Below are 26,386 nucleotides of genomic sequence, written 5' to 3'. Positions count from 1 at the left end.
GTTCACTATTTACACCTTTACTTTGCTTCTCTGTACAGCGCCCTGATACGCTGACTGGTCATGTTCGCGCCACATAAAACTTTTCAAATAAATTAATTGAACAGACCGAGATCAAATGAAGAGAAAGCTCAATTTCCCAGGGGCCTCACTGGAAGATGGGGTCTTAGGCAATCGCCTACTTTGCCCATGCTTTACAAAGTCTATGCATCAAAGTATGAGTGCGTAAATGACTGATTTGAAATACTCTTTATTGAAAATCATTTGGTTAGGGGAAGAAGTGAAAACTGTACCAAGACTTACTGTATAAAAAGGGTATATCTGTTTTTTTCATATAATAACAAATAAAACGTCTTTAAAAAATAGAAGTACCAGAACTACACTACACAGATGATGCTAAAACATAATGTATTAATGTGCATGTTGTAAGATCCACATAAAATACTTCCAGTAGACTGATGTAGTTGTAGAATCCAGTTTATTAAGTTAGCAGTAATCAAGACCCCATCCAACACACAGACTTGGCAACTGTCAACTGTCAACTGAGGCTATGCAAAGCCCAGCACATTGTAGTCAACGTTCCAGATTCTGTGCACAGTTAAATGGGAACAGTACATAAATGCAAATACATATTACTTAAGACATTACACTACCTTCCCCCTAATAATACTATAATTGAAGACAATAAGAACAAAAATAGGAGAGAAAAAAAACCTAAATAAATAAGTAAATAAATAAATGCTCAAGGGCAAATAACGGGTAACATCAAACAAAGTCGTGTAGTCTTGAAGGACGTCTAACAATTCTTTTTGGTCTATCACGCCAGTAAGGTGACAAACCCTCAGTAAGAGAAGAAGACTTTTGAGTCATTGAATCTTGAGAAGACTCTGTGTAAGACACTTCCGGTGGAAGACATTTAGCCACCCTATTTAGATTCCAAACTCTATGATCATTTGTCTTAATGGCATTCCTAAAAATCTTGATGACTTAGAAGGGTTTACTGAATTTTGAAACACCAGTGTCAAGGCGGGGAGACCTGATCTTAACCAAGTCTCCAACAGAAACTAACATTTACTTTGTGTCCTTACGATTGTCAAACCATACTTTGTGCTTATTCACAACCTCCAGCTGTTTCTCTTTCCACCCCTCTACCTTGTCAACATTTCCATCCACTATCAATCTTTTTGTCAACACCCAAGAAGGACATACCTCTACATTAGGCGTTCTATTCCTAAAAAGTCTGAAAGGTGTACACCTGTGGAAGAGTGTGGAGTGAATCTATACTCCCTTACTTTCTTTCTCATTGCCAGTTCCCAATTCTTACCCGAAGTGGAGGCCAACTGCAGACACTCTTTTAACACCTTGACAAACCTTTCAACAAGTCCATTGCATTCAGGGTGATAGAGAGACGCTCTCTTATGTCTTATACCTCTTGAAGAAAGAAACTCCTCAAAAACTTTAGAAGTAAACTGAACTCCATCTAAAAAATCAATGATAACTTTTGTTTCTATTGAATTCACAAAATTTGTGGCCAACGTGAAAACATGTCCATATACACAATTACATACCTCTCAGAAGAATTCCTCCTCACCGGGCCCAAAATATCAATCGAGATGTCACTCCAAGGACCAGCAGAGGACTCCCTTTTAACCATGGGTTGCGTCCTACACTTTAGTTTCTTATCACTACTTGAACATTCATGGCAATCTCTAACCACTCTCTCTACATGTGAATCCACACCAGGCCACCAATAGGCCTCTCTGATTCTTTCTTTGGTTTTCACAATGCCCATATGGCTTGAGTGTGCTCGTTCTAACAAAGATTTCCTTAAATCCTGAGGTGGAACTAATTTACTAACTCTTAAAAGCATACCATCTACAACAGTTAACTCGTCTTTGACTTGCCAAAACCCTTTAATTTCATCACTATAATCTTTCTTGTCACCCCACTGTCTATGAACCAATAAAATTACCTCCTGTAATACATTATATTTCAGAAGTGAATCTTTCCAGTCCTTTTCAGAGATAATACCTTCACTAATAACACAGACATTGAGCTCTTCACTGAATTCTTCCCCTGCAAACCAATCACCTTCACTGTCAACAGAAGTTACAAAATCATTGTTGGTGTCACACAATCTAGACAAGCAATCAGCTAATTTATTGTTAACACCTGGAAGATAATTTACATCAAATTAAAACCCTGCAACGCCACAACCCACTTTCTTATGCGGTAAGAAACCAAATCAATGCCTTTTCTTGATAGAACTTCCTTCAACGGTTTGTGATCCGTCAGTACAGAAAAAAAGCAACCCCACAGAAATTTATGAAGCTTTCGTATCGACCAATAAATGGCAAGGGCCTCCCTCTCTATGACCGAATAATTGAATTCAGCATCCCTCAAAGGTCTAGACAGAAACTAAATTGTCTTATCCTCCGTTTCGCCTTTCTGCATTAAGACGGCTCCAATCCCTTTTGAGCTGGCATCTGTCATAAGAAAAGAAGGTTTCTTATGATGAAAACTCCCTAGAGCAGGAGCTTTGTTCAACTGAAGTTTCAAGTATTGAAACTCCCTTTCACACTTTTTATTCCAAAAAAACTCACACCCCTTTTTCAAGAGAAGTCTTAAATGTTCCGTTACATTTGCGAAGTTGGGAATAAACTTGTGATATAACGCCACCATTCCCAAAAACTTCACTAGTTCATCTTTATCTTGTGGAGATCTCAAGTTTGAAATAGTGTTGACCAAGGATGGTTTTGGTTCAATCCCCTTAGAAGAGACTAGATGGCCTAGATACTCAATTTGTGCAACATTAAAGCGACACTTATCAGCTATTAGAGTCAGACCAGCATCACATAACCCTTTCAATACCGCCTTTAATCTACAATCATGTTCATCTATATTTTTACCGACAACAAGCGCATCATCTTGGTAGACGTGTACCCCACCTATGCCTTTTAGTATATGTTCCATTACCCTCTGAAAGACAGAGGCAGCTGAGATGAGACCAAAAGGCATCCTTAAAAATTTGAATGTACCAAATGGCGTTACAAACGCAGTGAGGTTTTGGGATAAAGAATGTAGCCTAACCTGATGGTACGCGGATGTGAGATTGAGAGAAGAAAAGTGCTTGGACCATCTAAAGAGCACATCATCTCACTTATGTTTGGGAGAGGGTAGTGATCAACGATAACAGCCTTATTCAGCTCCCTCAAATCCACACAGAGTACGGCCTCTCCATTGGCCTTACGAGACATCACAATGGGAGAAAGCCATTCAGTACCTTCTACCTCTTGTATGACTCCATTAGCGATCAATTTGTCAAGTTCAATTTTCATACACTCCTTTGCCTGAAGAGGCACATTGCGAACTCTGGCTACTTTGGGAATTGCATCTTTTTTTTATTTTAAAAGCTTGGATTCAAACACTTCTGGAAACTCCCCTACCCATAAAGTACAATTATTCCCAACTTGGCTTACGGAAGGTAACTCCTGTAGACAAACAGAAGGACTTTTGTTAGGATCTAAAATTATATGTAAATCTCTTTGGTGAAACCAACTAATAAGTGAATCACCCTTAGTTGACACATACACAATAGCAGGAATGATTCTACCTTTGAAATAAATAGTACCTTCAAACCCACCAACAAGATCAATGAATTTTCCACCATACCCTCTCGGTCTAATATCAGGTTCGAATAGATTAACTTTCCCTTTTAGATTCTGATCAAAAACTGACTTAGGAATTAAAGTAATTTTTGCCCCGGAATCAAATAACATCTTGACTGGGGCAGCATTTATCAGAACAGTTTTAAAGGGACCCTCACCATCAATAGATTTTACTTGACATATATTGGCTCCAGCAGAGTCAGAGTCACTTTCATAAAGGTCTATTTCTCTCACTTTCTTTAGACCGTTATTTGATTTGCAACACTTCGTGAAATGACCTTTCTTGCCACAGACATTACATAAGGATTTCAGGGCAGGACACGTCTTTGAGTTGGCCAAGTGACCAAGATTGCCACATCTGAAACACTTACAAAGAAAAGGTTTTGATGAACCAGGTTTCGGCTCAGTTTTTGAAAAGATATTAGATTTAGAAGCCTTTTCTTTTTCTAATACAAGAACACTTGTATCATTCCCATTTTTCTTTTTAGTAGAATCATTGCTACCTATGGTGTCAATACAGGCTTTCGAGTGTTCATGAGTCTTAGCAATAGTTATGACTTCATGTAGCGAAGGATTGTCCTTTTGCCAAATACTATCGCAAGCTTTATCTATAGAGCAACCTAACATAAATTGATCCTGAAGCCTTTCTTCTAGCGAAGCAGTAAAATGACATGTTGCAGCAAGTTTACGCAGTTCTGTGACATATTGTTCAACTGACTCATCCTCCCTTTGCATTCTTCTTCCAAAATGAAATCTTTCAAGAACAGTACAGATTTTAGGTAAATAGTGTTAATCTAATTTTTTTATGGCTATATCAAACTCATTTAAACCAGTAGAGTCAGTATCTGAAAGGTCAGGAAGATGTTCAAAAACTTCCTGGCCTTCAGACCCCAAGCAATGCATTAGTAAGGAGGTTTTTCTCTCAGCACTAAGAGACGTGCCACAAACTCTAGCGTAGTGGGTAAACACCTTCTTCCACTTAATCAAAGGTAGAATGGGATCACCAGGAGAAGAGAGAAAGAAGGAAGGAGCAGGAACATTTTGCATGTTGAACACACAATAAGTCAGAAGTACAAATTTTTAAATACACCTAAAAGTGTAGATTCAATATGTAAACCAATAGAAATCCTTAAAACGCTTGCTTTCTGAGTAAATAGATCTGAATCTTAAATATAAAACACTTGAACATTCAACATATCACAGACATCGCATTAATATGTACGTAAAGTATAAGAAAGAATAAACTCAACCTAGAATGTATTTTAAAAGGCTGTGCTCATCAGCGCGTAAATCAGTATCTCAAGCTGTCTGGAGTTAAACGATACCTCAAACTGTGCACGTTGATAGATTTCACGAAAGAGATGTACCTCAGCACATTAACGAAATATTGAAACAGTGTGCATCCGCAAGGTGAATAATACCTCAATTTGAGCCCATTAGAGCCTTTTCCTTTAAATAGTAGTGAATATATATTGTTTGCCAGATGTGAGTATCAAATTGAGAGGCTGTGCGCATCAGCGATAATTAAATTGATGCAACCATCACTGTCAGCTGTGCGCTATGAATTGACAAGCTGTGCGCATTAGCGAAGGCTAAAACGAAAGAGACAACGGAGGCTGACTGAGGAGTGTGTTACGACGCAAGGATTCAGCGCCGTTAGAGTGACAGATCCAACCCAATCCAAGATGGCAGCCAATGCGTAGATCAGGACGTCTACGCGATGACACAAAACTCAGTGCGGGATGACATCAGTAATGCGATGCTTGATGGTGAAGCGTTCCAGACATCGAAGATTGTTAAGAAGGTTCAATGTATTCAGCAGGACGCACAACCGTAGAGCGAGGCAAGCACTCGCGTAAGCAAAGTAAGGCGGTTGATGTTTATTTTCAATCTTTGCCAAATAAGTTGCTCCTCGCCTGAATAAGCTATCGTTCTTTACAAGATAGGGGTAATCCAGTAATTTATAAATTCAACGGATAAGTTCCCAATCTTAACAACAATTACTTTGAAATTGTCGAGGGAGATATGTTCTCTTTTAATAAATTAAATCGCCCCCACACAAGAGTCAAGTAAAAGAAATCTCCAGGATATTTGTAGATTGAGTAGAACAGGTGCAGTTCTCCAAGTGCTGATAGTTTTATAAAATAAAGTTGTTGTTGAGGTCCCTTGAAGAAGAAGAAGAGGGTTCTTTATATGTCCATCGTCGCCAAATGTAAGATCCACATAAAATACTTACAGTAGACTGATGTAGTTGTAGAATCCAGTTTATTAAGTTAACAGTAATCAAGACCCCATCCAACACACAGACTTGGCAACTGTCAACTGAGGCTATGCAAAGCCCAGCACAGTGTAGTCAACGTTCCAGATTCTGTGCACAGTTATAGGGGAACAGTACATAAATGCAAATACATATTACTTAAGACATTACACATGTTTCTCAGATCCATGTGAATTCTGCAGGCCACATGTTCGAATCTAGATGAGGCTGGTTCAGCGTTTCATCGGTAGCCATGGAAGCTGATCATAACACCTGGAGCACCAACAGTATATTATCCTGAGAAAAAGCTTTGTTATTTGCCCGAGTAGTTTTAAGTTTTCAGACCCCAGACCTGTGAATACTGTAATATTGTCGTAGTTATGTAGATCGTTTCATGTGAACTTTAACATATGCCCTCCACTTTCCAGCCCTGATGAGTCTGCAGCAGGAGCCCCGGGCCCAGATTCCGGTTCAAGAGACTACCCCGCCAGACCCAGCCCACTCCGACGAATGGCTCACCCCTTGTTCCAAAGAATTTGTTCAGAAGATCCAGAGAGAGCAGGAAGGACAGGTTTGACCACTGTCACTTCCTCATTGTAACCATGCCGGGGAGGAACAGGTTTATTACACTGTTAGGATATACCTGGACGGGAAAAGCTGGTAGCGCTCGGTTTGAGCATGCCTACGAGCGACAGGCTGTTGGGTCATGTGTGGGAGAGACCGACTAGTACCATTGTTGTAAAGCTTGGTTTGTAGAGACCGGCTGGGGGCACTCTCTTAGAGCATGCATGGGATAGACGGTCTGGTAACGCTCTGTAAGCTTGTTAGCGAGGCACAGGTGGTAACGCTGCATTAGAGGATGCTTGGTAGGAATAGACTGGTTTGCACTGCTTACACCACCCCTTGTAGAGATAGGCTGGAAGCATCATTTTAAGGAGTCCCAGGGAGGGGCAAGCTGATAACACTTCATTGGAGAAGAACTGAGTGGGCCAGGCTGGGAATTCTCTATTAGAGAATGTTTGGGAGGGACAAATTGGAATTGCTATGTGTTGTGGGGGACAAAGAACCAGACACACCGGAGAGGTATTTCAGTAATTTTCATATAGACTAGCACTGTCCAAGCAAAGAAGCCAAAGAAGCCAACAATGTCATTTCTCGCCTTCAGGACATCACCTCAGAACCACATTCTAGAATATCAGTTGGGGCCAGGCCCATAGGTGGAGAGAGAGGTAATAGAAGAGGGCAAAAGTAGGAAGGAACCAAGAGGGAAAAGAGTAAGACCGAGAGCGAACCACCACACATTTCCCTCCTAAATTAAAAAGAAAAAGACCAGTACCACAAAACCAATAAGAATTAGCAGAATTTACCTTGGGAACATCACATAATAATGGAAGCAAAAAAGGAAATGTTTGAGGCATGTTGTGAGAAGTTGGCCTGATATGCATTGCTCACTATTCTAGTGATCACTATGTATAATACCAAACGACCCTTATTGATGATTGGTTGTAAGTCAACCTTATAGACCAGCTATCCTAGTAGCATGGACAAGATCAGTCTTTAGGCTAAACTCTAGAGGGCGTGTTAAGCCAGCTGTTATACCATCACATATACCCCTTGAACACCAAGTGAAAGGACACCATACAAGTTGTTATGAAAATAAAAGGATATTTATTTAGAACACAACAACCCTGGACTCTTTATGAGGACAGGGTGCTAAGCACAATACAAAGCTCTTAAAGAAATACTGAAAGTCGCACAATTTACACAAATGCCTGAGGGGCACGAAAAACCATATACTACAAAAGTGGAATGTGAAATTACTATCAGGTAAGTACTACTCTCATAGGCTTTAGAAAGGCTGGGCCTACAATGCTGAACCCTTAGATTAGAAGCAGAAGGCCTAGGGACGTCGTGTGCAGAGTGGAAACTCTCACGCGTGATGCGGGACAAAGTCTATGGATGCTAGTAAATGCAAAAGTTAGTCTTCTCGGGCGAACCCGACTAGGTAGGTCAAAAACGAAAGTGGATCTAGACACTTAGAGAGTGGATCTACGCTGGAGCACCGTGGTACTCGGTTTACCTAGCCCAGGGGCTGCGGCTGCATCGGGTTCAAGTATCGTCGGGAATCCTCGTTGATGAACCAGGAGCCTGAAGTAAAAGTTGCTGGCAGGCGACCAGTGAAGATGTTCCGGGCTGATCCAAGGACTGGATCAGTTGAAGAAGAGTACCTGTAAGCAGAGGGGACCGAGTTCTGAATCACTAGCCAGTGATTAGTTGGGCACCAGGATGGCACCGGACGAGGTCACTCAGACAGGCGAAGAGGTGACACTGGATTCTGCTGCTGCACGGACCAGGGCGCTGATGTCGACCAGGCTGGAGGTCTGCGAGCTGTCCCACGTCGGATGTCTGCTGCTGGCGATGCTGGATCCGGTGAAGGAGGCAACAAGCCTTGGCAACGACAAGCCCACGTGGCAACACAAAATGGCGTCTTGAGTGGACCAGGAGGGTCCGAAGAGGGTCCCCTTCAGGAGGAGACTAGGGCCAGTCTAGAGGTGCTAGACCAGCGGTGAAATAAACGTAGGACGTCGTCTGGAGGGTCACTAGCCAACGGGCAAGTGACCGGACAACGTGGCAAGCGACACTGAAGCAAAAGGGCCCCACGCAGATCTGGAGGATGCTGGGGGGCTGGTCTTCTGTGCTTGTGCTGATTGGGGTTGGGGCTTCTCTTACCCCAGTGCACCCACTCGAGGGTCCCTCGGTGGTTGTGCTGGTTCAGTGTCGTGCTGGTTCTGATGGTCGCCGGGTCCTCTGGTCTCGTCGCACCTACGGTTCTCAGCTGTGCTGTAGAGGCAGGTTTAGGTCAGAGAGGGCATGGAGTCCGGGTCTCGTCGAGCTGGGCAGTCTGGTTCCGGAGGAAGGACGTTTCAGCAAACCGCAAGATACTTAGGTGGTGCCTGCTGCTGCAGGGTGACTACTCCTTAGTTACAAGGGAGAAATCTTGAGAAGAAGTCTTGAGTTCCTTTCGTAGAAAGTAGTTTCAGGATTCAAAGATGATCTAATTTGGAAGGGTCCCCGCTCCCACCTTTATTCTAAAGAAAGGGGCTGGTACGCGACTAGGTCCTGCCCATGGGTGGGACCAGGAGGGGGGGGTGGTTACACCCACACTCCTTTGTCCGGTCTCTCCCCAGCTCAGGGGCTGGTGTGCCCCTGGAACTGGTTTGAGCCGGCCTATGCACAGTGAGCACCGGGGTGCCACTTGCAGTCACCTTCCTATTCAGCCCTGCCTACCCAGGATACACAAAACCCTGTCTGGGATGGTGCTAGCACCGCCCCTGACAAGAAACCCTTTGTCCAAGCTCTCCTCGCTGGAAGGACTCCCAGCAGCAGGAGGTCAGACTTGTGTCTGTGGTGGCAGCATCCATTTTGTGATGCTGAGGCTTGAGTTAACTTTAACCGGGGTTCACAGTTACATACATGTCGTGTCCCTCTAGAAGGGTGGAATGCTAACCCCGTCACCAGAATTGGCGAGGGGTTAGTATTCCAATTCGTATGACACCTTACTCGACATGTTTTGATAAAGCGATACCAAAGTTGGCAAATAACCGCGAGGATTATAAGGCACTTAAGAGTATATGGTACGCGTTATCATGGAACAGCTAATAGGACTTGGTTCCGCAAGCTGCAAACGGGCTCAGCTCATGCCAGAGCACCATCTCACATAATTCCAAGCACTCTGCCTTCAGGATTGATAAGGCCTGCCATAGGAGTGACTGATAGGAATATATGTGTCCATTTTAGGGTTAGATATAGGAATACTATATCTAAAGCAAAGGGTGATTACACCACCTTGCCCCAGCTGTCGTGCAACCAGTTGTGTCAGATTTAGATGGCCAGCCAGGGGTGGCACAATACATGCTGCAGCCCCTGGTAGGCCCTGGGTACACCTATGCCCTGAGTTACAGGGTCTGATAAGGTGGCCCAGTACCAATTGGTATATGCACATAAGGTACACGTCTCAATTTACTGAGAGAACAGCTAGGCTGTGGGTCTGATTAGCAGGCCCACAGCCAGGGAAGTCGTAAACCAGTGAAACAAAAAGCAAAAATCTGGGGTGATCATAGGATTGCAGACCCTACTCTCCTACACATGTAGGCTGCTGAATTCATATCTGGGCATAGATCGCCACGTAGTGTTGGGTCCGGATGATTGCACTTTGTTGTCCTGGAAGAGTTTTCGAAGTATCACGAGATAGGTGACTCCTCCCCTGGACTACAGTGCGCATGGGCATCTTCTCCATCCTAATATTGTATTTTTTCCGCCATTGGGTTCGGATGTTATTCCTATACTCCAACTTCGGAATCGAAACAAAACTTTTCTAAAGGCCAAAAGGCCTTCGACTTTGACTGTATTGTTTACGCTCGGTACTCATTGACTCGATCAAACTTTCCATCTCGAAACGGTTTGTAGACGCGGGCCGTTGGGCCTTTTTCGACGCCACGTGAGCCTGCTGCCGATGGAAAGGAGCCCGTTCAAAAGGTGCCCACAATGCCACTCCAAGTGCCCGTATACTGACAAGCACTCAGTATGCAACAAGTGCCTATCCCCAGACCATAAGGAAGAAACCTGCCCAGCCTGTGCCCAATTCCGGTCGAAGAAAACCATCCAGATTCGACGGGCCGCTAGGCAAGAGATGCAGCGACAGGCACCGGAACCAGACAACATCTTCGATGATGACCAAGAACTTCCAGAAGCTCCAGATTCGGACCTAGAGATCGTCACCGTCGAGGACTACTCGGACTCCGACGACGAGATCCCACCGGGGCAAATCGTGAGTACACTGCCACCGACACTGATTACCACGTTACGGAAGACTCCGGTCGAGGCATCGCCAAAAGGCCTTAGCCAAGATCCGAAGAAAAATTCACCAGCCCCGCCGTCCGGCTCGGCTCCGAAACCGAAACCTAAGCCTTCAGACACCCCAGGGCCAAGTAACGTGATCCCAAAGAAGGTTCTAGAACCAAAGAAGGTCATCGACCTGAAGGGCATCGAACCGAAAAAGGCCGTACAGCCTAAAGGCGTCGACCCGAAGAAGGCCGTCGACCCAAAAAGCGCCGAACCAAAGAAGACAGTCGAGTCAAAAGGCGCCGAACCTAAAAAGTCCGTCGAGCCAAAGAAGGACACCGAGCCGAAGGGCGTCGACCCGAAGAAGGCTGTCGAGCCAAAAAACCCGCTGTGCCGAAGGTAGCTGAACCAAAGAAGGTCGCCGACGTAAAGAGTGCCGTATCTAAGCCTGTTATCCAGACGGAGAAGGCTATCAAACCAAAGACAAGTGCTCCAAAAACACCGGTCGATCCCAAAAAAGCCATCGACTCGACAAAGGACAGTCAACCGAAAAAACCTGTCGAGCACAAAAAGCGTGTCGAACCGACAAACCCGGTCGATCTGAAATCCCTCGTCGACCCGACCAAAGGGTCCGAGCCGAGAAAAATCAATAAGCCACCAAAAGTCGTCGAAACAGAAGGGGGTATCAACCCAGAGTCACTAGTCGATCCAAAACAGACTAAGCCGAGGAAATCAAAGACACAGCCACTGACAGTGGAAGAAGAACTCTTCCATTCAGATCCATCAGACGACCAGGCTAAGATATATATTAATCCTGAGACTGGTAAACTCACAGTCCTACACAGGAAGAAGAGACCACTGGACACTGACTCTCATTCCCCCATTCCTCCAAAGAAGAAGAAGTTTGGAACTTCTCCCTCTAGACCCTTCATTCCTTTCTATCCCACTATGCCTACTACGCCTTTTGCTCCTTACTCTCCTTCTCACTATGGGGACAATGGGGGCAACACAGGGGAAGATCCTCAGCATGATTATGACTATCCAGAGGATCCTAACCCCCAAGATGAACCATGGGGGGAGCCAACTGACCCATATGACACGCATCCCATCCCTGACGTCCCCTCATACCCAGCAAAGCTGTTACCTACCGATGACACCATTGTCTTCAACCAACTATTAGACAGTGCAGGGCAGTACCACAACGTAGACATGCACAATGACCCTATAGACGAAGACTTCTTATTTGACACTTTCCCTACTTCGGAAAAAAATGTCAGAACACTCCCTATGCTAAAGGGGGTATTAAAACAAGATACTGCCAGGGCACGCGTAATCAATCCCAGGATTGCAAAGAAATATAGAGCAGCCCCTACAGACCCTACCTATATCAGAGGTCAGTTACCATTAGACTCACTGGTAGTGGCTAATGCACGCAAAAGGGCCAACTCACAGACAACAGGGGAGGCTCCTCCTCCTGATAAGGAGTCAAAAATACTAGAGGCCTCGGGTAAAAGGGTAGCATCACAAGCCTCCAATTCATGGAGAATTGCTAATACACAAGCTCTGCTAGCTCGTTACGACAGAGCACACTATGACCAGCTTGAAAGCTTAATGCAACACCTGCCTGAGCATTTTAAAGCCCAAGCTAATGACCTCATACAGGATGGAAAGTTTATTACAAACGCCTCCACCAAATGTGCGCTTGACGCAGCCGACACTGCAGCCAGGTCTATTAACACTAGCGTTTTATTACGACGACATGCATGGCTGCGTATTTCAGGCTTTAAGAACGAGGTGCAGTCCACCATTCTTAACCAACCAGTCAATCAAGACTTCCTTTTTGGCCCTGCAGTTGACACCATTCTAGACAAAATGAAGAAAGACACAGAAAGTGCAAAATCAATGGGTGCATTGCAGTTTCAGCAACACAGAGGTGCATTTCGACACTCCTCATACAGAGCAGCTACACGAGGCAATACTTCACAGACCTCATCAAAATACAACGGCAACACCCAGGTTCCTTTAACAAGAACTCCTACAGAGGAGCTTATAGGGGCAACAATAACAAGGGGAGAGGACGTGGAGGCAACAACACCAGAGCCTCCACTACCACAAAACAGTGACTTCATCACGCTACCTCCAGACCACCTAACACCGGTCGGAGGCAGACTCCAACAATTCCTACCTGTCTGGAACGCAATTACCACGGACAGGTGGGTGATACAAATTATCCAGTATGGTTATTGCCTAGAACTCACCTCTACCCCACCAAACATACCACCCAGACACCGTCCTATGTCCAAAGAAAACATCACCCTGCTACAACAAGAGGTGAAATGCATGATGGAAAAGGGGGTCATAGAGCCAGTCCCTTTCCAACACCAAGGGACAGGAGTATACTCCCTATACTTCCTTATTCCCAAGAAGGACGGTTCACTCAGACCAATATTGTACCTCAGACCCCTAAATCAATACATACTGTCGGAACACTTCCATATGATCACAGTACAGCAAGTGCTCCCGTTGCTACAGCAAGGAGACTTCCTAGCAACATTGGACCTCAAGGATGCATATTTTCACATACCCATCCATCCAGCTCACATAAAATGTTTCAGGTTCACAATAGAAGGTCAACACTACCAATTCAAGGTTCTCCCCTTCGGGGTGACCATGGCTCCAAGAGTGTTTACAAAATGCTTAGCCACAATAGCTGCGCATCTCAGGAGGCAACACATCATGTGTTCTCGTACCTAGATGATTGGCTGATACAAGCAAAATCGTACCAACAATGTGCAAGAGACACGTCTCAGACACTTCAGCTGCTACACAGCCTAGGGTTTTCCATAAACTACCCAAAATCGCATCTACAACCATATCACATACAACAATATCTGGGAGCTACTATAGATACCTCAGTGACAAAGGCATACCCAAACTCAGCGAGGATGGCCAGCATGCAAATGCTCATTCGCAAATTTCTGCCACAACACTCTCTTCCAGCTCGAGTCTTCATGCAGCTCATAGGCATGATGGCCTCCTGCATATTCATTGTCCCCCATGCCAGACTTCATATGCGTCCATTGCAAGAATGCCTAGCACGGCAGTGGAACCAAGCTCAAGGACAACTAAAAGACCTAGTGTTGGTAGACGCTCGCAACTCTCTGCAGTGGTGGAACCCACATAACCTTTCCAAGGGGCGACTGTTCCAAGAGCCGGTTCCACAACTAGTACTAACAGCGGACGAATCACTGACAGGCTGGGGAGCCCACCTCCTTCACTACACAGTACAAGGGCTCTGGACAACCAAACAAAAGAAACTGCATATCAACCAACTAGAGTTGCTAGCGATATTCCTAGCCCTGAAAGCATTCCAAAAATACTTGTCCAGCAAGACTGTGTTGATCCGGACGGACAACATGACAGCAATGTACTATATCCAAAAACAAGGAGGAACACACTCTCCACAACTGTCCCACTTAGCACAGAGCATACGGAAGTGGGCAATTCCAAAAGATATCTTTCTCCTGGCAGAACTCCTCCCAGGGAAAGACAATCAGATTGCTGGTCTGCTCAGCAGGCACAGCCAGCAACTACACAAATGGGAAATTCACCCCAAGTTCTCCAACCATTCTTCAGGCAGTGGGGGCACCCAGAGATAGACCTGTTTGCCACAAACGAAAACTCAAAATGCCAGTACTTTGCCGCCAGGTTCCCTCATCCGTTGTCACAAGGCAATGTGATATGGATGAACTGGTCAGGCAGATTTGCGTATGCTTTTCCCCCAGCACCACTGATTCCGCTGGTGGCACGCAAACTGAAGCAGCAGTCACTCACACTGATCCTAGTTGCTCCCACATGGGCGAGACAGCCATGGTACACAACGTTCCTGGAACTTTCAGTAGTTCCTCATCAAAGGCTGTGCCTCTCACCCCATCTTCTAACTCAAAACCATGGAGAAATCAGACACCCAGATCCCAATCAGATGAACCTAGCGATCTGGCTCCTAAAGTCTTAGAATTTGTATACCTTAACTTGCCTCCAGACTGCATGAACATCATTAAAGAGGCAAGACGACCAACTACAAGAGCGTGCTATGCAGCTAAAGGGAAGAGATTTGCTATTTACTGCAACAATAACCAAATCAACCCTTTAGATGCTTCCATACAGAACATTATATGTTACCTGCTGCATCTTCAAAGATGCAACCTAGCGTACTCTTCCATAAGACTACACCTCGCGGCTATAGCAGCATACCTTCAAAACAGGCAACACCTTTCACTGTTTAGAGTACCAGCAATAAAGGCTTTTAGGGAGGGTCTTAAAAGGGTGATCCCTCCAAGACACCCACCTTCCCCATGTATGGAATCTAAATCCAGACTTATGGGACCTCCTTTCGAACCTCTACACTCATGGGAACTACAATTCCAAACGTGGAAGGTGGCATACTTGATTGCCATTACCTCAGTCAGGCGAGTTAGTGAGTTACAAGCACTAACAATTCAGGAACCCTTCATGCAGGTACACGCTAAGAGGGTGGTTCTTAGAACAAACCCTAAGTTTATGCCAAAGGTCATATCCAATTTCCATATTAATCAATCAATAGAACTGCCAGTGTTCTTCCAAAATCCACAGTCAGTAGCTGAAAGAGCCCTACACACACTGGATGTAAAGGGAGCTCTGCTTTATTATGTGGACAGAACGAAATCATTTAGGAAAACAAAGCAATTATTTGGTGCTTTTTCACCACAACATAAAGAAAATCCAATATCTAAGTCAGGAATAGCCAGATGGATCGTTAAATGCATTTAGATATGTTATCAAAAGGCTAAACGCACTTTAACTGTCCCCCCCAAGAGCACACTCTACGTGAAAAATGGGGGCATCCATGGCTTTCCTAGGGAATATTCCTCTTGAAGACATATGTAGAGTAGCCACATGGACTACCATACACACTTTCACAAAACAGTACTGTGTAGACGTGCAAGCAAAGCAGCAAGCTGCTGTAGGCCAGGCTGTCCTCAAAACTCTTTTTCAAACTGCTGCAGCTGGCACAGGTAACCACCGCTAGAGGCGATACTGCTAAACAGTCTATGCACAGATATGAATTCAGCAGCCCACATGCCTCGAACGGAATATGCTACTTACCAGTATGCATCTGTTCTTGGCATGTAGGGCTGCTGACATTCATATCGCCCGCCCTCCTCCCCGGTGCCTGTCGCAGCTGCAGCATTATCTTTTGCATGGCCATCTCTTACTTTACTATCTCCATCTCTGCCACAATGGCGAAAAATAATCTGAGGATGGAGAAGATGCCCATGCGCACTGTAGTCCAGGGGAGGAGTCGCCTATCTCGTGATACTTCGAAGACTCTTCCAGGACAACAAGGTGCAATCATCCGGACCCAACACTAGGTGGAGATCTATGCAAAGATATGAATGTAAGCAGCCCTACATGCCAGGAACAGATGCATGCTGGTAAGTAGCATATTCCTTACAACATATTATGTGCCCACAAAGGGGGACACAAAGGGAAAAGATACATCAAATCATAAATGACAACCGACCAATTTGGTCGGTTGTCGCTTCTTCACTGATTTCCTTTACACACATTTTCTCCTCAACTGGTTTCTGCCCCGTATTTTCTTGGATTAGGTGTTTCCCTTTTTGAGCAGAGCTCATTCTGTCCATGTCTGAGCTTTTTCAAGTAGCACAATTTTACAACCTACACAGACACTTTTTATGGAGGTAGTACAAATAGATGTGTAACAGCCTTAGGTTTCAGATTTCTTGACTTCACCACATCTCCTACCTTTAAAAAGTTTTTTTTTAAACGTCTTTTTATTTGGTTTTCAGGCTAAACACATAGCATCAATAGCATCAGTACATATAGTCTTTAGTACACATTAGTCACATCTGCACTCCTGGTTTCTTTAGGCTCAACAGGTTTGTACAACTTATATCATAACATAGTCACCCTACAACATGTCAAATTTCAGGCAATCACAAATGATACCCTCAACAGTTTCTGAATGCCAGCGGTTCCATCCCGCTCTTCAAAAGTCCAGTTCCACCCTCATTCCTGACGACTGTACTTGTTATAATCAAGTCAGGCCTACATGTCATATCCGTTCTCTCTCCACCTCTGAAGGACAATTATATTACTTATATCTCCTTCCCGTCAGCGATAAGGAGTAGTTCTGTTTGCCTGTACTGTGTCTTGTGAGTGTGCCATTAAGTAACACGTCAAGGGGGCCCAGATATCCACGGGTCGAGAGGCTCTCAGCAACAATTCAGCATATACAGTGAGGCACTCCTGGCAAGTCACCAAGTCCGCTATCCAGTTCTTAAATGTGGGTGCCCGCCCCTTCCCCCAGCGGCACGCCACCGGCCTCTTGGCCATCAATAGAGCGAGGGCAGCATACTTGCGGTGCACTGCCTGCAGTGGTTTAGTATAGCTCAGCAGGGCCATCAAAGGGGTGGGTTCGACCCGTTCATTTATCATTAGTGCCAAAGCACCAAACACCTGTTCCCAATATGCATGCACTCCCGGACACTCCCTCGCCACATGCAGAAAACCCGCCCCAGGGGCATGACATCTATCACACCTGTCTGATTCTCTTAGGCGGAACCTATATAGCCTAACTGGGGTGTAGTACATCCTATGCAGGAATTTATAGTGGATAATATGGAGCTTACTGCTAGCTGACACCCTCTCCATCTGTAGACAGCAGAATTCCCAGTGCTCATCCGTGATCTCCATCCCTAGCTCCTCACTCCATCGAGCACAGGAAGTTGTGATTGGTAACTCTCTCTGTGTGTGAACTATTCTATAAATGGTCGAAACAAGGCGCTTGGTTTCACGTTCTGCAGCATCCCCTGCAGCGGTGCCAATGTCTGCAGCTCCGCTCTAAAGTCTGGCGTGAGAGATCGTAATCCCTGCCGCAGAAGAGTGTAAAGGAACAGGTCTAGTGGGGTGTGTTGGGGTCCCTGCAATATTTGCTCTGTCGTGCGAAAGCGCCCGTCCTGATATAGATCCCCCCCATGTACGAATGTTTGTGCGCTCCCTAAATTGATGAAATATCGTTTCTTGAAGAAGGGGCTTATTTGGGTGGTAGGAAAGTGGCAATAATGGAAAATATGGGAAGGTGGTCTTCAGCATGCTCTCAATTCGCTTCCATGCCGCCGTCGTACATGTGACAGTGGTAGGCATATTTTCCCTGGGGTAGTCACCTCGTGCAGTGCGCCCTCAATAGGAACAGGGTGTGCCAGCCAGTGCTCCGCCGCATATACCGTGGCTGCGCTATCCAGAGATCCACGCATAGTGGGCTTGCGCATAGGTGTAATAAAGTTCAAAGTTCGGGATCCCAAACCCTCCTTGTGAATATGGTCGTATAACGACATTCCACTGTAGCCACGGCTGCTTACCACCCCACACTAACCGCGTCATCTCAGGCCTCAGTGTCTTAAAGAAGAAAGCTCCCGGGAAGTACGGAATATTTAAAAATAAGTATAGCAGCTGGGGGAGTATCACCATTTTAATATGCGATGCTCTTCCCGCCATGGAAAGAGGCAGTGCAATCCAGCGAGTCACGCTCTCCGTTATGTGGGTGATTGTAGTGCCATAGTTTACCCTCATAAAATCCTCCCTATCCCTTGTTACTCGGATGCCCAGGTAGCGCAGCTCATCATTGCACCATCCCAACGGGTAGTCGAGCGGGAAGGGGGTCGTAGCAGTCGTCAGTGGGAATATACTCGACTTTCCCAGTTAATCTGGATCCCTGATAATTTCCAGAACACTATGAATTCTCTAAGGATCGGATTCAAATTCTGCTGTGGATCTCGTATGTACAAAGTAATATCGTCTGCATATAATGATATAAATATCTGATGCATGTTGCAACGTAGTGCCTTGTCTTTGTGATGTTGTCTCAATTTTGCCGCCCATGGCTCTACCGCTATGGCAGTACAAAAGGGGGTGGTGATGGACTGAGCATCTGAATCAATCAAACACTCACACCCAGTCAAAAGATCTGGGTTAAATCCATCACCGTTTTTAGCCCACTCTACCACCCCAGTTCAGACATGGCTATATGCAAATCAGTCTGACCCTGTGCCTCATGGGAACAGTCCAGCCCGAACTGCCAAGCCATGTCTTCCCTGGACCGGAAACAAGCTTCCCAGAACCGGTTTCTGGCATTCCAGCCGTCTTCAGCCCGGCTTGCTTGAATCCAGTGGCAAAGTGAGCAAGGGACTCACGTCTGAGCATACCCTGCCACACTTATGGCAGCCAAAAGCGGTAAAAAAGGGAGTGGAGATGGGGGAGGCATTATTTTATCGGATTAGCGGAGGAAAAGACTCAGCAACACCACCCTACCTGACAGCGCTAGATTGGGAGAGCGCACCGGGACTCACCAACAGACCAGCCCAGGACTCGCACTTCCCGCCACCAGTCGCGCCGCCGCCTCGGGACTACAAATCCCATCAGGCTCAGCGGCGGCGCGTTCCCCGACGTGGTATACGCGCCGGGAGGGGCACTATAAACAAGGAAGCCCTCGGTGGAGCGGGGGGAGGCATTATTTTATCGGATTAGCGGAGGAAAAGACTCCGCAACACCACCCTACCTGACAGCGCTAGATTGGGAGAGCGCACCGGGACTCACCAGCAGACCAGCCCAGGACTCGCACTTCCCGCCACCAGTCGCGCCGCCGCCTCGGGACTACAAATCCCATCAGGCTCAGCGGCGGCGCGTTCCCCGACGCGGTATACGCGCCGGGAGGGGCACTATAAACAAGGAAGCCCTCGGTGGAGCGGGGGGAGGCATTATTTTATCGGATTAGCGGAGGAAAAGACTCAGCAACACCACCCTACCTGACAGCGCTAGATTGGGAGAGCGCACCGGGACTCACCAGCAGACCAGCCCAGGACTCGCACTTCCCGCCACCAGTCGCGCCGCCGCCTCGGGACTACAAATCCCATCAGGCTCAGCGGCGGCGCGTTCCCCGACGCGGTATACGCGCCGGGAGGGGCACTATAAACAAGGAAGCCCTCGGTGGAGCGGGGGGAGGCATTATTTTATCGGATTAGCGGAGGAAAAGACTCAGCAACACCACCCTACCTGACAGCGCTAGATTGGGAGAGCGCACCGGGACTCACCAGCAGACCAGCCCAGGACTCGCACTTCCCGCCACCAGTCGCGCCGCCGCCTCGGGACTACAAATCCCATCAGGCTCAGCGGCGGCGCGTTCCCCGACGCGGTATACGCGCCGGGAGGGGCACTATAAACAAGGAAGCCCTCGGTGGAGCGGGGGGAGGCATTATTTTATCGGATTAGCGGAGGAAAAGACTCAGCAACACCACCCTACCTGACAGCGCTAGATTGGGAGAGCGCACCGGGACTCACCAGCAGACCAGCCCAGGACTCGCACTTCCCGCCACCAGTCGCGCCGCCGCCTCGGGACTACAAATCCCATCAGGCTCAGCGGCGGCGCGTTCCCCGACGCGGTATACGCGCCGGGAGGGGCACTATAAACAAGGAAGCCCTCGGTGGAGCGGGGGGAGGCATTATTTTATCGGATTAGCGGAGGAAAAGACTCAGCAACACCACCCTACCTGACAGCGCTAGATTGGGAGAGCGCACCGGGACTCACCAGCAGACCAGCCCAGGACTCGCACTTCCCGCCACCAGTCGCGCCGCCGCCTCGGGACTACAAATCCCATCAGGCTCAGCGGCGGCGCGTTCCCCGACGCGGTATACGCGCCGGGAGGGGCACTATAAACAAGGAAGCCCTCAGCGTCGCGGGACGCGAGCGGGACGCCAGGGGCGAAGCCCGGGCAAAGGGCGGGCCGTCTGAGGCCGTCCGAGGACGACGGAGGACGGGACGGGCCACCCCGCTGACAACCACCAATTTAGAACACTCCTCAAGTAAGTGCTCTACTTACACTGCCCCTATTGGAGATTAAACCGTCACCTTCCTTGCAATGTCCACAAGGGGCAGTCGCAGCAAGACCGCTGCAGGAGCTGGGAAAGTCACCGGGCCAATTGATAACTTCATCTTCAAGGCCAATGAAGCAATTGATCATGGAATTTCCTTATTGGAGCGAAGAGTCTCCCTGGAACTGGCCCAAGCTAAACGTTCTTCCTTGGGCCTCCTTGCCACAGCAAACACACCGATTAGAAATAACCCTGCTGATGGCACCTCCGTAACTAGAGCCAGTGCAGAGATCCACACCATGCCTAACACCGTGGATCTATCAGTAACACAACTTCTCTCAGACTCATTACGGAGTCTGGAGAAATCGCCTAACCTAGACGTTACTGATAATTTTAATACACAACTGGATTTCGTCACAAACTCTATTCCATCAATGAGTTTCCCTGAGAGCTCGGATATAATACCTATTGTAGAATCTCAACTACCTTCTACTTCATTAACAGACATTACATGTGATCATGCTACTGACCCAATCCTGCCCAAAGACCTTGACCCGATGGCTAAAAACTTTTCCCCCGCTCGAGACATGGTCACCACACATATACTCGTGGATTCGACCCCTACCACAAGAGCACTGCGAGGGTTAAGGGAAGGAGCCATACAGAAACAGAAACAGCCCCAAGGCTCAAACATATCTATATCCAATGGAACCCCTGTTCCCCAGAGAAAGCACGGGAAAAACCCACCCAATAATCAAAAAAAGGCTAGTAAAAAACCTAATGTAGGATCAGGTCACAAAGGAGACCCGTCCCTTAAGGAGGGGTCATGCAAAGGCTGCTCCTCAACAAATCAACTCATAACAAAGGTTGGGGAAATTATATCTGCCCATCTTGCCACCATCGAAAAAAGACTAGGGAATATGGAAAAACAACTTAACGAATTAAGCGCCCTAGTTAAAAGCCCACTATCTAAAGATACCGCCGTCTTAGTGGCAGCAAAACCACATATTCAACCTCCTTCGGGGCAAGCCGTGAAAAAACCAGCTACAGCCCTTAGTAACACACATAAGCCAACCCCACCTCCAAAGGGAGCTATGAATAAATCAAACCCACCCACCCTAAACACAATCCCACAGGGGAAACAACCTAACCCAATACAACCAAAGGGGGACACCACTAGTAATCATAAGGACAGGAATAAAGGAAACCAAGGTAGATTTCATGCTAACTTGCCCCCCGGATCTAGTCCATATGTAGTGGTAATGACAGGAGTCCCCGAGATACCGGATAACACTGAAGAGCCAACCTGGTCTCTACTAAATAAAGTCAGTTTTTGGTTAAATAATAACAGACCCCTACCCCCATACTGCAGGAGTAAAATCCTAACAGTTAGAAGAGTACCGTGGGTGGGCCGTGAAACACAGAAAACACATGGTGACTGTGTGATTGTTAACTTTGACGACCCACGCACGGTAGAACAGATTTGTTCATGGAGAAGTGAGGGGTACAGCGAAGGCATAGAAACAAGGCATCTCTCCTTCTTCTATCCATCTAGGAGATCCAATCAGCACCATAACGCCTTCGAGAGAAACTGGTGCCATGTGGGGCAAGAAGATGTGGGGAAAAACTGGGGTGAGTGGGGGCTAGATCACTATAGACATCCCCATAGGAACACACTAAGTAGAGATGCTTACTGGGGTATACCAGTCTTCAACAGATTCAGCAGCCTTGAGATGGTTGATTGACTCCCCCCAACACCCGGGCTGTTGAACATTGAACTGGAGGGAATAAAACAGGGCTGCCCCGATGAGCCCGTTAAAAACATAGAGATGCACGATAAGGAGACACCAAGCACCCAACTGGCCCAAAATTACCCGAAGCTGCCACTAGCAAGGAAAGACCAAGTAATGGATAACACTATAGGAGGCAAAACATCCAACCCTCCAGATCCATATACTCATAAAAACCCTAATAGAGTGCTAACGATTGTCAGCTGGAATGTAGCCGGACTCCAACAACGGGTATCGGACCAGGAATGGTTAAAATTTATATCTAACAAAGACATTATAATGTTGCAAGAGACATGGGCCACCTCTGAAATAGCCATAGAGGGTTTTGAATGTTGCAGCATCTGCGCTCAAAAGCCAGTCTTTGGACGCCCCGTGGGAGGCTTGCTGATTGGGTTCAGAATAACTCTAGGGGGGGCTATTAAACCAATACCAACTAAGAGCCCAAATATCCAAATCATCGAGTTTACTTGTAGATCATCGCTACATCTGATCAATTTTTATAATAACGACTTTCACTCGACCCCCAATAAGAACTATATAGAGCTATTCGAGAACATTACAAAAATAACTGAATCAGCCAACAACTGTGCAAATAATGGGATCATCCTAGCGGGAGACTTTAATGCTAAATTATCGAAAACCAAAGCAGGTACAAACCAACTAGATAGGGCTACCAAACGCGGGAATGAATTGAAAAACTTCATAAATACCCACACCCTATCGAATATAATGGATACATTTATAAATAGCAATACTGCTTATATTCCAACTTTCAGAGGGAGAGACTTCTCCAGCACAGTAGATTACATCTTCACGTCCGTAGAACTACTAGATAAAGTCATCCAAGCAGGAGTAGTAGAAACAGCATTTGGAGACCATAATGCACTAGAACTCAGTCTAAGAATGGGCCCGATCCAAGCACCCCCCCGCACTTTGGGAGCAAGAGACATTGTGACATCAACAGACAACCTCAGGTTAAAGTGGAAAGGGGTGAACTGTGAACCCATTATGGACATAATTCTAAACAATCATCAATCAACAGTTGCCTCCTGCTCACTCACCGATGGGAACCACCATAGGATAATTAAAGACTTCGCAAATCTGTGCCATGTTATTAAGACTCTTCTGACAGTCTCCTACAGGAAAAATAACGACGAGCCTAGATGGTTCGATAGTTGTTGCTCAGCGGCAAATAAGGCTCTTCGCAAGGCATTAAATTCCAAACCGAGGAACCAAGTAGATGTACGGACCGCCAGGCATGCCTATAAAACAGCTATAGGGATAAGGAAGGCTACCATGGTAGAGGAACATTGGAATGAACTATCAGTCTCTGCTGCTGTGGGAAACAGTACAACTTTTTGGCCCGCTGTAAGGAAGATGAGGGATATGGGGAAACAATTGTCACCAATCAGTTGCACCATTTCAAGTCAGAACTGGGAGCAACATTTCTCCAAAATATATGCTAACCCCGCTGCTCCCGCAGAAGACCACAATTATGACAAACTGAGCTCACTTGATATAACCCTGGGGGAGGTCGTTCTGGCCATCAACCAAAGCTTGGGGAACAAGGCGCCAGGGCCGGATGGCTTCCCAATTGATTTAATCAAACACAAACCAGAATTTTGGGGGCCTATCCTGGTGAATGTTTTCAACAGTGTACCGTTGGGCGCCATCCCTGCCACCTGGACCACAAGCACTATAGTGCCTATTTACAAAAAAGGTTAAAGATCTGACCCTGCAAATTATAGGCCCATCTCACTCTTAGACAACACCCTGAAAATTTTGGGCCGGGTGTTGTACAACAGAGTGAATGATTGGGCCGAAGAAACAGGGGTGCTGGACAGATGCCAGATGGGCTTTAGAAGTAAGGTCGGGACAACAGAACAATGCCTGAATCTCAATCTCATAATAGGCAAATATACCATAGCCAAGGCTTCTCCTATCTATCTAGCCTTTATGGACTTGTCGTCCGCATTCGACCTAGTGAATAGGTCGAAATTGTGGGCGACACTTCTCTCTTATGGCCTTGATGAACCCTTGGTACACTTCCTAGCCTATCTACATGCGGACACCAAAGCCCAGGTACGAATCGGAATGGAAGGGGAAATCTCGGGGGCAATTAAGGTAGAAAGAGGCGTCCGACAGGGGTGCGTTTTAGCACCCCTGCTGTTCATCATCTACATAAATGGTCTGAGTGACTCCCTGAAAGAGACGACAACGGATGTGCCAAAAATCCAAGGGAACTTGCTACCCGCACTCCACTATGCAGATAATGCGGTGATCATGGGCCTAACACCGAATGCTCTCCGTGCCCTGGTCAAGAGCTTTGCACATTTTATGGGGAATCTGGACCTAAAGGTGAATTTTAAAAAATCATTTATCATGACATGCGGGCCAGGTGCCAAACAACTCAACTCCATCTCAATTGGACAAGAGAAGTTACACTCCACCAAATCATTCCCCTACTTAGGTATGGTCTTTGCTGCGAACGGCCTGTGGAGTGGGCATCTCGCCCACGCCACAGGCAAGTTCTCAATGGCCATAAATTCTATCCTTGCCTTGCCGCGGCCAAAAAGGTCAGAAACAACCGAGGCAATTGTGAAAATCTACAAATTGCAATGCGCCCCGGTTGCAACCTATGGCGCAGAAATTTGGGGGATAGTGAGCCCAACTAGCCTGCAGACAGAAGAAAACCGGTTATGTAGAAAACTTTTAGGAGCTCCAATTTCCTCTTCCGGGTACATCTGCCACGCTGAGCTCAATTTGCCCTACATAACCGACTTCATTGCCACGCGACCTGCAATATTTTGGCTGTCCATTTGGGCTAATGAACGTGCTACCTTAACACAGGAAATTGTGTCCGAATGTCTAAACTGTGACAAAGGTATGAGCATTCCGTGGCTCCGGGCAACAAAGGAAAGCCTAGACAGTATTGGTAAAATTCATCTTTTTAACGATCCTGCCCAGATCAAGAGCACGGATAAGAAGGACAAACAAATCGAACTCTATGCCCTCTTCAGGGAAAAGAGGTTGAAGATAGAACTACAAAAACAAACGCTCAAATCATATGTGATCAATATAAACAATGACCTATCTCCACAACAAATACCTCTATACCTAAGACTCCCTATGACTAACTGGGAAAGGTTGCTACTATTTCGCCTAAGAGCTGGATCTATAAAATACTCACTTTGCTTTCCCATGGGCCACAGCACGATGAACTCTGGACACGAGCTAAGCCCCTGCCCTTGTGATGGACACAGCCGACAAAATGAACTACATTTCTTCTTTCACTGTAAATTTTTTATGAAATATATCAAGTGGTTTTTAGCTCCATATTTTAAAAAACAAAGGCCAGTTTCCCTAACTCAATCATACCTCATGCTTTTAAATTTAGAAAATGATGAACTGATTTTTCGTGCAAGCTCATTCTTGAAAGTCATATTTTATGCACGGAAATCTATGGAACCTCCCTGAAATGCTCACGCGCCTAAAAAAAAAAAAAAAATGCCTCCCATGCAATAGCACTTTAGTTACTTGGAATGCACATTGGAACGCACTTTAATAATCTGATTTTGATTGTTTACATCAACATTTGAAAACCAATTGCAGTTTTCTTTTAACTATTTTATGGAAATTGTGTAAATTATTTTTAAATGTATTTTTATGTAATATGTGACTTTCATGGATTTTTTGCAATCCGAATAAAGTTTTCTTTGAATTGAATTGAATTGAGTGGAGATGGACTGAGCATCTGAATCAATCAAACACTCACACCCAGTCGAAATATCTGGGTTTAATACATCACCGTTCTTTAGCCCACTCTGCCACCCCAGTTCAGACATAGCTATATGCAAATCAGTCTGACCCTGTGCCTCATGGGAACAGTCCAGCCCGAACGG

At 46.2% G+C, this 26,386-nt stretch overlaps 1 protein-coding gene across 3 annotated transcripts in view; it reads left to right on the top strand.

Annotated features, from left to right (window-relative positions):
* The window catches only part of LOC147729765 (caspase-1-like), a 494,150-nt gene that overhangs the window by 170,585 nt on the left and 297,179 nt on the right, over positions 1-26,386 (top strand). For all 3 annotated transcript variants that reach the window (XM_086954650.1, XM_086954649.1, XM_086954651.1), the window contains exon 3: positions 6,351-6,493. In XM_086954650.1, the coding sequence (XP_086810776.1) occupies positions 6,351-6,493 (143 nt within the window). The remainder of the gene's footprint in view (positions 1-6,350; positions 6,494-26,386) is intronic.

The sequence above is a fragment of the Lissotriton vulgaris genome, chromosome 2_1 (assembly GCF_964263255.1).
Source record: "Lissotriton vulgaris chromosome 2_1, aLisVul1.2, whole genome shotgun sequence".
In the NCBI taxonomy this organism is placed as follows: domain Eukaryota; kingdom Metazoa; phylum Chordata; class Amphibia; order Caudata; family Salamandridae; genus Lissotriton; species Lissotriton vulgaris.
This window is presented reverse-complemented; position numbering and strand designations above follow the sequence as displayed.